Consider the following 14,993-nt stretch of genomic DNA (forward strand, 5'->3'; position numbering starts at 1 on the left):
AGATCCTGTCTGGGAAACCTTTATATTGCCAAAAGTTTTGGGACACCCGTCCAAATCATTTAATTCAGGTGTTCCAATCGCTTCCATTAGGACAGTGGTTCTCAAACTTTTTCGGAGTGCGGCCCCCCTTGTGTACGGTGACCCCCAATTGTGCCCTTCATGGCCCTGCCAAGGAAAATGTATGACATAAAACACTGTAAAACATAAAATTTGAATCACAAAAACTTATTAAAATATACAAATGTAGTGATGTTGGTTAGTTTTTCTGAGGTTAAATGACACAGAATTCAAGATAAATTAATGCATTAAAACTGGGGCCCCCCTGGTACCATCTCAGGGCCCCCCAGAGGGCCACGGCCCCCAGTTTGAGAACCCATGCATTAGGAACTCCTAATGCTCCATCATACCAAGACATTTTGGACAATTTCATGCTCCCAACTTTGTGGAAACAGTTTGGGATTAGCCCCTTCCTGTTCCACCAGTGCACAAAGCAAGGTCCATAAAGACATGGATGACCGAGTTTGGTGTGGAGGAACTTGACTGGCCTGCAAAGAGTCCTGACCTTAACCCAATAAAACATCTTTGGGATGAATTAGAGCGGAGCCTACAAAAGTTCTTCTCGTCCAACGTCAGTGTCTGACCTTACAAATGTGCTTTTAGAAGAATGGTCGAAAACACACTCCTAAACCTTGTTTGAAGCTTGTTTGAGTTGAAGCTGAGCTGCAAAGGGTGGGCCAACTCCATATTAAACCCTATGGATTAAGAATGGGACATTCAGGATCATGTGCATATAAAGGCAGGTGTCCCAAAACTTTTGGCAATGTAGTGTATTTTTTGTGTTTTATTTCTGTCATACTTGGAATTCCCCTGTATTCATTGCAATACACTTTTGTTTTGGCCTCCAGCAAGTAAAAACATGTAATAAAACAAACAATAGAAATTAGGGGTGCACCGATATATATCGGCCGATGATGCTTGCTATGCTTCTCAATGAATTACGGTGAAATGCCGCTACATCCAAAAGCCAGGGGTGCTCTCGTGCAGAAACTCAATATGCGCTGCAGACGAGTAACCATACACACACAGCTATGACACGCAGCTCCAGGAAATGGCTCAAGGATATATTTATATTGCTGTTCTTCAAACCTTCTCAGGTATTTTCATGATAATAAAGAATATGTATAATGAATATGTTTGTCAAGCTTTTTCAAATGCATAGTATAAACTACTCAAACTAACAGTGATTTCAGATCGATAAGGACTTACTGATCAAAAGCCGTTATACATGAAATGGCTGTTAATATTATTGTCTGTGCGATTCAGATTAGATATCGGCCACGCATTATTAGTGTATATCAGCATTTATCGGTGCACCCTAATAGAAACATAGTTTCTACTTGGTCTATATAGTCCCCAAAAGTTTAATAATCAGAAAGGGATCTCAAAATAGGTTATAAAGGAAAGCTGCAACATATTTTTAGCTGGTTTGTGGCCTGACTAAATGTTATAAAATTAAACAAATACAGTTCTGTGATTAAAACCATTGACGCGCACAAAATGTCTGCAAGGTATTTTGCAATACTGGACCAAGAAAAGAACATCCATATATTCCATCTCCAAACCAATACGTAATGGGTTGTTCTAGCTGAGGTTAGGCTCTAGCACATGCGCTGCACTGTGCTGCCAATGTAAACTTGAGGTTTTTAGGGGCAGGGACCCCAGACTATAAAAAGTCAGAGGTGGTGTCCCCCATGCCACAGCTGATGGGTGCCTGATATTTGGGCTGAACCACAGACCAAGCAGCGGGGTGTCGTGTGTCAGAGCTACCTTGTAATCAACATTCAGGCAGAGCGTAAGCCCACAAATACCACCCTTTTCCAAAAATAGCACAATGTTGGGCACCGCTCTTACTGGGGAGACTGTTATTAAGAAAGATCCATTCGGGCCTTGTTTTTCAGCAAAAGGAAAACATAAATTGTACATAAATTAAAGGAAAAACTGTAACTGAAAATCTTGATGACAATGTTCATCTCAATTCAACTGACTGTTTCTGTTTCTGACAGAAAATAAAATCATAGGACTAAGATTCATTTAAATTGCAGCATCTAAGAGCACAGGCATTTGACAAACCACATTAGCCAATGATGATATGATATAGGTTCTAGTTAACGGTCTAATCTATTCCCGCCTAGCCAGGGTATTCAGTTCGGTGCCCAGAGCGCATGTCACTTCTGGGAAGGAGTTGGATGCTTAGAAATTGCACCCTTTATGTATTGTGGACAATACAGCCTGTGCCAGTAAGGCAGATTTCCAAGCAAACAGAGTTCCCTCATACGTTCAACACAAGGTGTGAGTTTGCACATCACAGCTAGAGAGACAGCTCACATCAAACTGAACTGAGTGTTAGCCAAAAACCTTCTGATGTGCCAAAACAATGCAAAATTCTAGCAGTGGAAGAACATCTTCCTTGCAAATAGAGCGGGGCCAACCTGGGAGTGTGGGAAAGACAAGAAACTTAGCCAAATATAAGACGTTTGATGTGTTCATTCCCAACGGGTCCCCAAGGTTCCACCTCTTTTATTTTCAACAGCACCCTGTTGCCCCAAAATGGCAACTATTTGAAGGGAAAAGAGAGGTGAATCAGGGGTACTCTAAGGTTCCACTTACACAATAGTTTTTCTGGTCAAATAGGCGTGTCTGATTCAGAGGAGGTGTTCGGCCCTTGCGTATAAGAAGGTCACTATACGTTTTTCTTGCAGAAAAGCATCCAACTCACGCCGCTTTCAACTGGCTGCCGAGATCTGTGGGACAAGCCCCTCATGGAGGGCCTTTGTGGCTCCGTAAGTGAAAGACAACAAGGGCTCTACTAGCTTTGATGTTCCCTATTCAAGCTGACACTCCACTCCAAAAAAACATGGAGTAAGGGGAAGGCTTAAGGTTGTGCGCGTGCAAGTGTGCTCATATGTGCGTGTTTGCTTGACACAGATGCGCTGCCCATCTTTTTGATGTAAACAGCAGTCCTTTGGACCCCATTCTCTCCTCCTGACCCCATACTCCCCTAACATATCTCTTTTGTCCCACCTACAGCTGGATGTTCCCATTTGATCTGCTGTTATTGAACATTTTACAGGGTTCTTTAGTGGAGATGTGTGAAAAAAAGTAAAGGAAAGCATCTCTTTTATAAATGAATGACATGACCTGCCTAAACAAAGTCTTGTTATTCTGCTTACCTAATTATTTAAATAAAGATAGCTAATTAAATTATTATTATCAGTGTTTTGATGTAAGAAGGGCTAAAGCAAATTGAACAACTGAGAGGAGGGGACAAACCTGAAAGGATGATGCAACAGTGAAAAGACATCTCTCTCAAGCATTTGTATAAAGACAAAAAAAAGTATTGTATGTATGTCGACTTGGATTTACAAAAAATACCTCTTTGCAGTTTATGCACCCCCAAATTGGTATAATATCAAGCAGAGCTTTTTAAACATGGTTTTGTTTTCTTGTGGAAAAACCTGTTAAGGCTGATTTTAGCAAGACGCATAGCAGTCGGGGAATCGAATTGGTGTTTGCGATTTTCACAAGTGCTTTTCAGTGTGTGCAATATGCATCATGGGTTCAGTAAATGAACTGGGACAACTGATTCTGAAACTACTTTCATCCAAACACTGTATTGCAGTCCATCAAAAAAAGTGTAAATAAAAGAAATATTTAAGAGAACTAAACAAAATTAAGAAGTAACACACCTCAATACTAAAGTATGTACAACAAGCAATGTACAAAAGTATGTACAACAAGCAAAAAAAAATAACGAAAAAAATAGAGAGAGGGGGGCAAGGCTGCCTGGAGCAGGGATGTACCCAGCTGTTCTGTTCTTTTTAGACCGACACGTCCCATTCAAAAAAAATCTCTTTCGTGGCCCCGAATCAAACAATTAGCTTCCGCACAGATCGCAGCATCCAGGGAGCCTTTGATTCTAAAAGGGGATTTTTTGCGCTTTATATGGGCCAATTATCGTCAGGTGCCCGCTGTCCTTGTTCGGTGAGGCTTTCAAATACCCTGCATTAAAAAGCTGGTTGTTACAACCGAGGAGGAAAGCGTTTTATTCATACCCATTTGGTCGGTTGAAATTTCACACAAAACGAAAAAGTGACAGATTGAGCCTAATAAATTACCCTATAAATGACATAAGTATATCTCCTTATATATTTACCTGACCTCTGAATTCCACCATAGCCAAGCCACAGACTCATGAGACAAAAATATCAGCATAAACAGCATATGGCATGAAATAGTTCATGCACTAAAATTACAGGCCTATGTTGAGAGTGGCTTTTGCAAAATGGATGCTTGTTTGTTTGAGTAATGATATGATATGGCATGTGTTGAAAAGAGAGGCATTTGGTTTGAAACAATTGTCTAGTGAGTGGAAATATATTCTTTTGGTTAAGAACCTTCATCATTTGACTAAAGGAAAGGTAAACTTTATAAAAACATACCCTTTTGAAATAGCAAAGATCATAGAATTGTAACCAATACGAGTCTTGAACTTGCAATCTGTGTCCTTGATTTACTCATCTGCCACAATGCAAGGTCTAAATTATTTTATTTGAATACCATCTTCTGTTGAACTTCAAACCAAAGTTGCTGTACATTTACAGATCATCCGAAAGCTGAATAAATAAGCTTTCCATTGATATATGGTTTGTTAGGACAACTATTTAAAGATCTGGAGACTGAGTTTGCAAAAATCTAAATATTGAGAAAATCTCCTTTCAAGGGACACTCCACTTTTTTGAAAATAAGCTTATTTTCCAGCGTCTCAGAGTTAAGCATTTGATTTTACCGTTTTGGAATCCATTCAGCCGATCTCCGGGTCTGGCGGTAGCAATTTTAGCATAGCTTAGCAAAATCCATTGAATCTGATTAGACCATTAGCATCACGTTAAAAAATAACCAAAGAGTTTCAATGTTTTTTCTATTTAAAACTTGACTCTTTTGTAGATACATTGTGTACCAAGACTGATGGAAAATTAAAAGTTGCAGTTTTCTAGGCCGAAATGATTAGGAACTATACTCTCATTCTGGCGTAATAATCAAGGACTTTGCTGCTGTAACATGGCTGCAGCAGGCGCAGTAATATTATGCAGTGCCCGAAAATAGTCCCCTGCTATTGAAAGTTACCAAGGGGACTATTTTCGGCTGCTGCGTAATATCATTGCGCCTCCTGAAGCCATGTTTGCAACTCTTTGGTTATTTTTGAGCGCAATGCTAAATGGTCTAATCAGATTCAATGGATTATGCTAAGCTATGCTAAAAGTGGTACCGCCAGACCCAGAGATCGGCTAAATGGATTCCAAAATGGTAAAAATCAACTCTAGGGGAGCTGGAAAATGAGCATATTTTCAAAAAAAAGTGGAGTGTCCCTTTAAAGTTGTCCAAGTTGTAGAAAAATTACAAAATATCTTCATGGAACATGATCTTTACTTAATATCCTAATGATTTTGCCATACAAAAATGTATCATTTTGACCCATACAATGTATTGTTGGTTATTGTTACAAATATACCCATGCGACTTAAGGTTTTGTGGTCTTAGGTCACACATTATTACCGCACTTTTATTATTACAGGTATGTGTATGTATATTGTAGAGTGGTCACCTGCACATCGGAAGCCCTGAGCAGTGAGTCCCTTTTCTACAGCCAGGAAAGTAAGGATGCTGAGAAAGCTAGTGGTGACAGACTGGCGTTTAGCTCTTTGTGCTTCCCGTTGACGTCGTTCCCTGGTTGGCTTACACCTCATCAGAACTCCCGTGGTGCCAGACTGATTATCCTCCCTTTTGGGTCGCTGAGCTGTCACTGCGGTGCGCAGGGCCTCCACCCAATCCTGGGCTTTGAGCTCACTCTCTGCCTGCAAACGCAGCACATTATCAGGGAAGACGGCCTGGAAGCGAAAGTTGGTGCCTCCGTCCTCCTCATCCCATTGCACAGCCAGACAGGAGGCCAGCTGGTATCGCAGCACAGGCTCTGACACAGGGCCTCTGCCCTCCGTTGGAAAGGCCTGCAGCTCAGTGCGACTCAGCACAAAAGTGAAGGCCCTCCAGTTGTTGAGGTGGGTGAGTTGATACAGTAGGCCAGCCTTAAGCACATCCACACAGTGCTGGGTGAATAGCGGTAGGATCGTGGGACGTACCAGCGGACGATGGACCGTCACCAACGTTGCATTAGGATCGGGTTCACGCCGGGTAGGAGAGGTGGCACGAGCTGGATCCCCTTTACACGGAGCTGGACGTGCGGCTAAGACGCGTTCCCAAAGGAGTCTACGCCACTCTAGTGCCTCCCACTGGCAGGGTGCACGTAACTGCACACGGGTGCTGTTAAAGAAGACTGCCTGCAGCACACGTCCATCCTGCGCCTGGGGCGCACTCACCCCTTGGCAGTGAGACAGTGAGAGGGCAGCACATAACTGTTGGTTACCGCTGCTGTCCAGGCTGTAGATACGAAGCTCACAGGGTGTAAGCTCTACGTGACATGTACTCCAGCGTCCCCAAGGTCCCTCTCGCTGCTCCAACATTCCCTGTTTCACCAGGCTAGGGCTGCTCTCCTTATGAGCTAAAAAAACAGAGAGAAAATCTTTGTGAGGTTTTGCAACACGCAAGTTTCAAAGCTGGATAAGCCGTTGAGGAACTCTGAGTTAACTTACAGTATAACATCTGGATTTTGAGTGTATCTGCATACAAAATTGAAATCATAAACATGTATGAAACACCTTACAAATTTTCCTAACCAAGGTAATTATGGCAAACCTGAACAGGACTACAGTACTATATTGATGTCATACTAAAGGCTCGCCACCACGTAAGCATTTTAGTACGTCTGTATGCTAAAAAAAAATTTGTCTCATATGCTAATCTTAAGCTTTGCATGACGAATGCTATTGTGCTTTGTGATAGCAGTCTTGCACAGCAGGAAGACCCATTATTGTGTGTAGTCCTACTGTGCAAACAACTGTTAATAAAGTCTAACTGTTAATCTTTGACACTCCTTTTCAGTCCTTCCTTTCTCTGTCCGTTTCTTTCACGCACTCCCTCCTTTATCTCCTTTCCTCTCTTGGTTCACAACACCCTCATCTCTACACTTCCTTGCCTGGAAAATGCCCGTTTTCCTCTCAACCCTCTGGATCCTGCTGGGTGCCCGGGAATGCCGGGTCTGTACCATGGCCTGTGGCTCAAACAAAGACAGACTGAAGCCAAGAAGAGGGCGAATTAACACTAAATGCCCTTGTATTGTTTTCTTTAAAGCTTATCTATAATGTAACAGTCAAAACTACACCTTTCATAACATCTGTAACTTATAATGGAAAGTCCACTCCCTCTTATGTTGATAAACGGTGAGGTCTGCGGTTGGGTTAATTTGGGCCGTTTCAAGGGCCAAACACTAAAGAGTTGTTGTGGATGTTTAGGGGCTCCTTGCACTCAGACGGCTTCAAAGACATGTAGCTTGCAGCTATGGAAAGAGTCACTACTAATTTCATGGCAGAGAGGATGTGAGGCGTGCTGACATGACCCAATTAGCAAGCTGCTGCTAGACCGGTCGGCATGCAGAGCTTGATCCCATCCAAAATCTGCTGTCTGCAAGTTACTTAAAGACCCATCTGATGTGGACATGGTACATAAAATAAGTACTAATGTCCAATAATACACTAGCAGGTGGACATAAGTAAAACAGATACCAATGAAGATTCAAACCACTTTACCTGATTGGGAAGGGCAAATGAGAACCTAGAAATAACTTAGTATCAAAGACAGCAAGTTTGTTGACTGCATACTGCTCCTTTCTATATATTTGACAATTAATTTAAAAAAAGCTAAACAGAGCTTTGGGATTGGCCCAAAAACTAATCTCAAACCACAACACAATCCCTTAAACCGAATACCTACCTAGAATATGCTGACATCAGGTGACCTTGATTAATTCCCTATACTCTAAAACATGCTAGGTTATTTTCAACCCAACGTTGGGTCAGAAAGGGACAAGCCCAGGCGTTGGGTTAAATTAGTTCAGAAAATGTTTAAATTAGACCCAACAATGTTTTGGAATTGAAACCCAGCTTGCATTACAACCCAAAATGTTGAGTTTGTCCCTTTTTGACCCAACGCTGGGTTTAAAAGCATTTTTAGCGTGTATTGAATTGATCTATAAACCCTAAAATCTTCATTAGAGAGAAACAATACAATCGAAGCACATATAGCTTATAACTGATGATCAAACTTTTAAAACTGCATTCAAACAATTATAATATTGCTCTGCTTGATATTCAATAAACATATAGCTGAACGGACACATGTCATTGTGATTCAGTATTCAGCCTGTATTGAAGGACTGACATAATCCTCAGTCTGGCACATGAAGACCTCACTGTACACAGCTGCAATCAGACTGACATTGTAATAAACCATCAACACAGCCACATTACTGCTAAATATCACTCAGTAATATTGAGTCGCCATCAAGGCTGTAATCAAACACATATAGCATTACTGTCACGAATGAGTTCATCATTACAGGATGTCACGACATACACAGTTAAAACGTTGAGAGTATAATGAAAGACAACTAATAAGTGCTGATGCAATGACCGACACAGATCAAAATTAAAAAGAAGACAAACTTTACTTCTAACATTCACTTTCCTACATCTAGTGATTATAAGGCGGTTTCCCAGAAAGGGCTCAAAAGGAAAACAGCACCGTTTTTCAATATTTTACTATGTTCTTACCTTAACTTAGACAAATTAATGCATCCCTATCTTGTTTCTATGCGTGCACTTAATCTTTGTACAGCACATCGTGGATTGGTTAGCATTTAGCCTAGCCCCATTCCTTAGGATCCAAACAGGGATGAATTTAGAAGCCACCAAACACATCCATGTTTTCCCTATTTAAAAGACTGTTACATAAGTAATTACACGAGTAAGTATTGTGGCACAAAACGTGGTGATTTTTAAGCGTGCGTCCAAGAAATGAGAACTATATTGTTTGGCGAAAGAGCACTTAGTTTGCAGCACTTCGACCTCGGCAAGCAGTAACATCATCACTCCTGACTACTCCCTCTCTTTTGAGTTTAAGCAAGAGGGAGAGTAGTTCCAGACTAAAATGCATGCTGGAGGTGCCTTAATTTGAAAATGTCTTGCACTGACATATCTTAACATATATTGGTGCCATTATTTAGTCTCAAAATGCATAACAGCATTGTTTTTTGTAAGGTATGTTTGTAAAAACTACTTAAATTTCCTAATATTGCCAATATCTAGTAATGGGATTAAAATAAACCCTGTCTGGGAAACTTCCCCTAAAAGGTCTAATATGGGGAGACTTTTTATGGAGTGTTTTTAAGACCTGTAGTTCGATTCCTTTGTTCCAAAACCAGGGGTTAAATCGCTACAATATTGCAATTTCATGTTGGTTCGGTTTGCATTGACAAGGCAATTTTCCAAATGAACGAGACTTTGTTAATACAAGTCATGTGCGACTAAACTCTCCTTTAATTGGTCAGAGTGCATCTGTTTATTTTCCAATATCCCACTCAAAGTTTTCCGTCAGGATTGACAGACAGCAGCTTTTTGGGATTATTGTGTGGCTTTTTTGGTACCTGTGGATATATTACTTCTTTACTGTGAACAGGAATCAAAACTTAGGCAGGACAACATTCTTACCATGTACCTATTGCAGAGAAGAGCAATTACGAGAGATTTAATAGAAAAAGGTACACCTTGGTTTTAAATGGCATTGACGTTTTCACCAGAACTCATCAGCAAAGAGCAATTAGGAATGTTTATGGTTAAAAAAGCAATAAGATAGCATGTTTATTAGTCTGTTGGGTCAGATTGCTTTCACCCGTATACCGAACCACTCCAGAGTTTGTTTGCAATCGAGCCGAGACCACCTCGTTTAGGCGGTCTCAGATCGTTTGTTTTAGTGCGGATCCGAGCGCGATTGCCGTATTCACATGTGCCTAAACGAACCGAACCAAGGGAGTAAACGCACCAGGTTCCGGAACAAAGGCTCAGGTCTGAAAACACCCTTAAACTCTATAGAATGGTTTTCTGTACAAGTTGCCTGAATAATTTATAAAATAAAGTTTTTCTTTTTTTAATAACATAACAGTAAAAAAGTGTAATAGATATTTTTAATAAAAACCATATTTAGGCTTAAGGTTTGTTGTAAAAGCAGGGAAAATGTAATGAAAATGTTTTTGTAGAAAATTAGCGAACAAAGCAAACGCCGAAATTGACAGATTTAATGAACTACAGGAAGAAGTCAAGCATAGCACAAACAATGAAACCTGTGCGGTGAAGGGTGTAGGGGTTTCTCCAATCTTAATCAGTTGATCTATCAGCATTAGAGATTGGGTGGATTGCCAATATCTTAATGTCACCTAAGATTCTGCTCTGTTCAATCATGTCAATAAAGAAACTATGGGTATTCTTGCATGAAACTTGCATCTACTTCCAAGTACTGCCTTTGGCACATTTGGCAGTAATTAACAATTAGTTTCACCAGAAGCAAGGACAGCCGGCAGGATTGGTGTTACCGGTTGTTTAGAGGCGACTGGTATTGATTTAGTACTGGGTGTGAAAGTAAATCAAAGTCTTTTTAAAGTGAATTAATTCAGACTGCAATTGATATAAAAATCTTTCAACTATAGTTTGTATTGGTAAATGTAAGCAATGTTTAAGACATTGGTATTTAAATTGAAATTCATCACATTAGTGCTAATGAAAGCTCCCTCCCCTCCCTACAGACTGCTGTGACAGCTGCTCAATGGTTCAACACTTGCATGTTAATCTTAATATGTCACTTGTTCTGAAATGACCTTTTCCTAAAATAAAATACACAGAAGCAAATAAAGCAACCAAGTCAAAACATTCCCCCTTAAAAAATAGGCTGAAAGAGTGCAGGTGAGCTATGATGAGTAAGACAGAGACACAACAAATCACAGGAGGAGATACAAGATAAAACAGGTGACATAATAATAAGCGGCATGATAAAAAAAAAAAGCGACAAAAGCTCTCGTTCCATGTTACATTTATGTGTAACTAGTCGTGACAAGAGATAAGTGACAAGATATTTTATCCATACTGAATTCTTATTCATCCAACGTTCCCATATCTGTTTAAGACAGACAGACAACAAGATTTTATTTTACATATAAATTCAAATGAATTATTTTTAAGATTTAGCAAAAATTTCGCATAAATTTATTTAAATTCCATTAACTAAATTGAATAAAATTCTTACCATCCCTGTAGTCATTCAGTGCCATGTTCTTGAGTGTGTTTTTGTCAATAGCCGGCATCCCGTTATCTGTGTAACTGCGGTTGTTGATGTCTGATCGTGAGCGGTTGTGGCCACGTTTGAAGCCCCCATTGGATGTGATGGTAGTGGAGTTTGTCTCTTTGGCATGAGCTGCCAAATCGTTGGTGGATCGTGCCCGGTTCCTTTTTCCATGTCTTAGGCCCAGCAAATTAAAGGATGTCTGCTCTGCCCAGGCCATATGTCCAGCTGATATCTCACATTGCTTTCCTGTCAGCAGTCCCCACACACCACTGGAGTTCAGCTTGTCCATGGTGGACCCCTCCTTAAGCTTCTGTGGACATACCTGGCCATCCCCTTGGTTGTCATCGAGGCAGTGAAGGTAGTCCTCAGTGGCCTCAAGGGCAGGGCTAATGTCCTCGACCTCCAGACCATCCATCACCTCCACAGTTTTGCCGTAGCAGAGGATGCAGAGGTGTGGTGCGGGCAGGCAGGTGTGTAATCGTTGGCCGAGAAGGATTGAGAAATCTCAAGACATTGCAGACGGAACATCTGCTGTCTGGATCCAAGAAGCAGCGTCGATAAACAGGTGGTACACAGGGCAACACTAGTTTGGAAAAACCCAAGTGCTAATATAAGTGTTTCGTCTCTTTTTAGAACAGCACCTTTATTAAATCACTTTGGTCTATAAGGCAGTAATTCAGTGACTGATAACTGCAAAGTGGCACCAGACGGTCCTTCTCCAGAGCTCACCATCTTGAAACATAAACAGAAAGCACATTCCTGTCAGTAAAAACAGCAGTGACACCATGAATAGTTGATGATCTAACCTGATGATGATTCCTGGGCAAAGAGTATGACATCAGCAATTGACCCCCCTAAATGGCCCATAAAGGTTTTGGTAAACAACAGCTTAAACCTTTAACAACACTATACAAAGCACAGACTAAAACTAAGACACTGGTTGTGTCCGAAATCTCTATAATGCTTCCTTCAAAGGTAGCATTCCCAGGCATGAAGGCACATCCAAATCTAATGTTTGCTTTTCTTCCTGACTCCTCCTGAGATACCTTCATCGCCTTATCCCACAATTCTATATGTGGGCGTGCGCTGGGTAATGTGATTGGTCGAGGCTGGTCAAGTACGAAAAAATTAAATGGCCGCCAAGAAAGAATATGGATACATTTTAGTGTAAATTAAGTTATATTTTCACTTTTTACACCTTTTGATTGTATTTCTAGTGAGAAATTAGTATTGTAGTTTTCAAATATGAGGTTAGTATCACAAAGGCGCTCTCCGTTTATGTTGTAAACAGAATTCCATTAGACTGCATATGCATAGGCTGTCTGAATGCGTTAACAGGAGTTGCCTTCATGCCGCTGAAGTCATGGCCTCATGAGGCAGCGAGGCAACAAGTCAGCTGCCTTGGGTTTCGGACACAACCCATCTTTAAATCACTACTTTTGTTATGGTTACACCTGGCATCCAGACTACTCCTCGAAAAAGTGATGCTGTGTCCGAAACCTCTTTTAGTTTGAAACTCTGGGGTTGTGGTGCAGTGAAGACGGACCTAACCGGAGACTTATGTAAACAAAGGCATGGGTGTCCACATTTGCTACCTGATTGGGTCTTCTGTATACCCTTCCCTAATTCATCAAGCCCTCATCATATGACCATTACGCTACTGAGAGATGACAATGGCCACAATGACCACGTACAAAATAACAGAGAACTGCAGGCTTTGCAGATTTTCGGCTGTACAGATGCTCTTTCTAAGCACATTGTGTGTTTACTCATGACACAAACACCCAAAACCAGTGCATGATTACAAAAAACATTGATGGTAGTAATGACAACATATAATATGACAGCCGGCTTTAACGTAACAGCTCGTCATTTTTTAAAGTGAAAGTCCCTATATAGGCAGCTACTTTCTGGGAGCCAATCAAACTGAAATGGATCCTCATACGCGACTCAATGAAAACACTTTACACAGGGCACAACACAACATGGGATTGCTCTGAAAGCTGGACACAACGTATCTCAAAATGTATCAACCTGCTGAGTTAGTAACTGAACTTCACTTACCTTCCAACTGTCCTTAAACTCCAGACTTACAGCAAGGTACAGTCAATTTAACGCTATTACCTGGACTGCTGCCTTAACTGATCGGTAGCATACCTTATGTTTCTGAGTCCTGGGCGCACAGACAAACCAGAATCATCTATGAAACTTTCCAGCCGGGTGGGGTTCCCTGTCTCTTTATATATTGAGCATGGATTGTTTCTGTTTCATTTTAAAGATTACTGTACGTAGCCTCTCCTCATCTTACACTGACCTACCTCCTCTCACGCTAACATCGATTTTCTGTGTTCCTTTGCGTTATGGCTCAGGGTCTTTCACTTCTTTAAAGCATCAATAATTAAAAGACCATTACATCATTTCAGGGAAGAGACTCACCAGACCTTGGGGAAAAGTGGAAAGACATACAGAAAATGAAAATGAAAAAAGAGAGATAATGACGTATATTGGAGAATCTCTTATTGGATTACAAAAAACTTTTTTAAGATTTCCGATCAACTGTTGCTAGAGTAAAAAACCCAAGGCAGGGATGTTGTCACAAAAATCACTCTGACAGTGAAGTACAGGTCCCATTCTACTGATCTATTTTTAGCCATCTCACAACAACATGCAGTCCTTAAGATTGACAAGGTAAATGTATGGTTTGGAGAAAGTACATGTGACGTTAAGTTATTTTCAGTTAGCAAGGCAAATACGGAAAAATAATTGCCTCAAATTTTTTATCATATCCTGGCATCTTGATTTAAACTCGATTACAATTACGTATATAAGTTACTAATTCGGACTGGATGTTCGTCCATTTATTTATTCATAACATGCTAACTGCCGCATAACAAATAAATTGCAAGTTAAACGAGAACACCAGAAAATGAGCGATAATAAAACAATCCAGAAGATCTAGTTTTGCTATTTATTATATTCACTTTAACAATCGCTGTTTATTGTATTTAACCGATGACTTCATATCATGATGCTACTACTTAGCACACCGCTACATCCTCTGCCAATGACATCTGTGTCATCTGGTTGTGCTACAACTACAATAAATACACTGGCATGCTACACATTTGTGTATCAACGAGAATCGCATTCTCATTGTATTAAAATGTAAGAGCATGAAAAGAGCGAATAATATGTTATTTGTGTGTGAAAATGACTCACCCGATTCTGTTTACAATCTGTCAAATTCAGTTCCGTCGCCGACTGAAACAATTTCCGGAGATGAATGGTTCCGGCCATCCTGATTCATTGGGGTTAAATAAAACGATATTGTTCGAAGTGCTTTTATTTTTTACAGTGCATGGCTTTTTATGTGACACTGTTTACATTAAAATGTAGTTCTTTTGAAGGCAGGTGCATCTACAGTGTATTTAAACAAAGTTTTGTGAGGGACATCTGCTGAAGGTCACATTAAGATTAATATTGATTAATTTCGTTTTAGTCTTGCAGTTATTGTTGATGGTGTGTGTGTATTTATTTATATATTTATATATCATCAAATTTAAATGTTGAATGTATAATAAACAGTTTTCCTTTATCTCCAGAACATTATTGAATCTGTTTGCTGTTATTGTAGCTGCTGGGACTATTATGGG

General features: G+C 40.3%; 1 protein-coding gene across 2 annotated transcripts in view; it reads right to left on the bottom strand.

The window, feature by feature from the left end:
• The window catches only part of plekhm3 (pleckstrin homology domain containing, family M, member 3), a 46,133-nt gene extending 31,526 nt beyond the window's left edge, over positions 1-14,607 (bottom strand). Inside the window, exons 1-4 of one of the 2 annotated variants that reach the window (XM_065292481.2) lie at positions 14,560-14,594; positions 13,659-13,781; positions 11,302-12,072; positions 5,663-6,613 (exon numbers count right to left, since the gene is read on the bottom strand). In XM_065292481.2, coding sequence (XP_065148553.2) covers positions 5,663-6,613; positions 11,302-11,755 — 1,405 coding nt within the window. In that variant the 5' untranslated portion in view covers positions 11,756-12,072; positions 13,659-13,781; positions 14,560-14,594. Of the gene's footprint in view, positions 1-5,662; positions 6,614-11,301; positions 12,073-13,658; positions 13,782-14,559 lie in introns of both variants that reach the window. The other variant, XM_065292480.2, reaches the window with a different exon arrangement.
• Positions 14,608-14,993: the final 386 nt, after the last annotated feature.

Source organism: Paramisgurnus dabryanus, chromosome 15 (genome assembly GCF_030506205.2).
Source record: "Paramisgurnus dabryanus chromosome 15, PD_genome_1.1, whole genome shotgun sequence".
NCBI lineage: Eukaryota > Metazoa > Chordata > Actinopteri > Cypriniformes > Cobitidae > Paramisgurnus > Paramisgurnus dabryanus.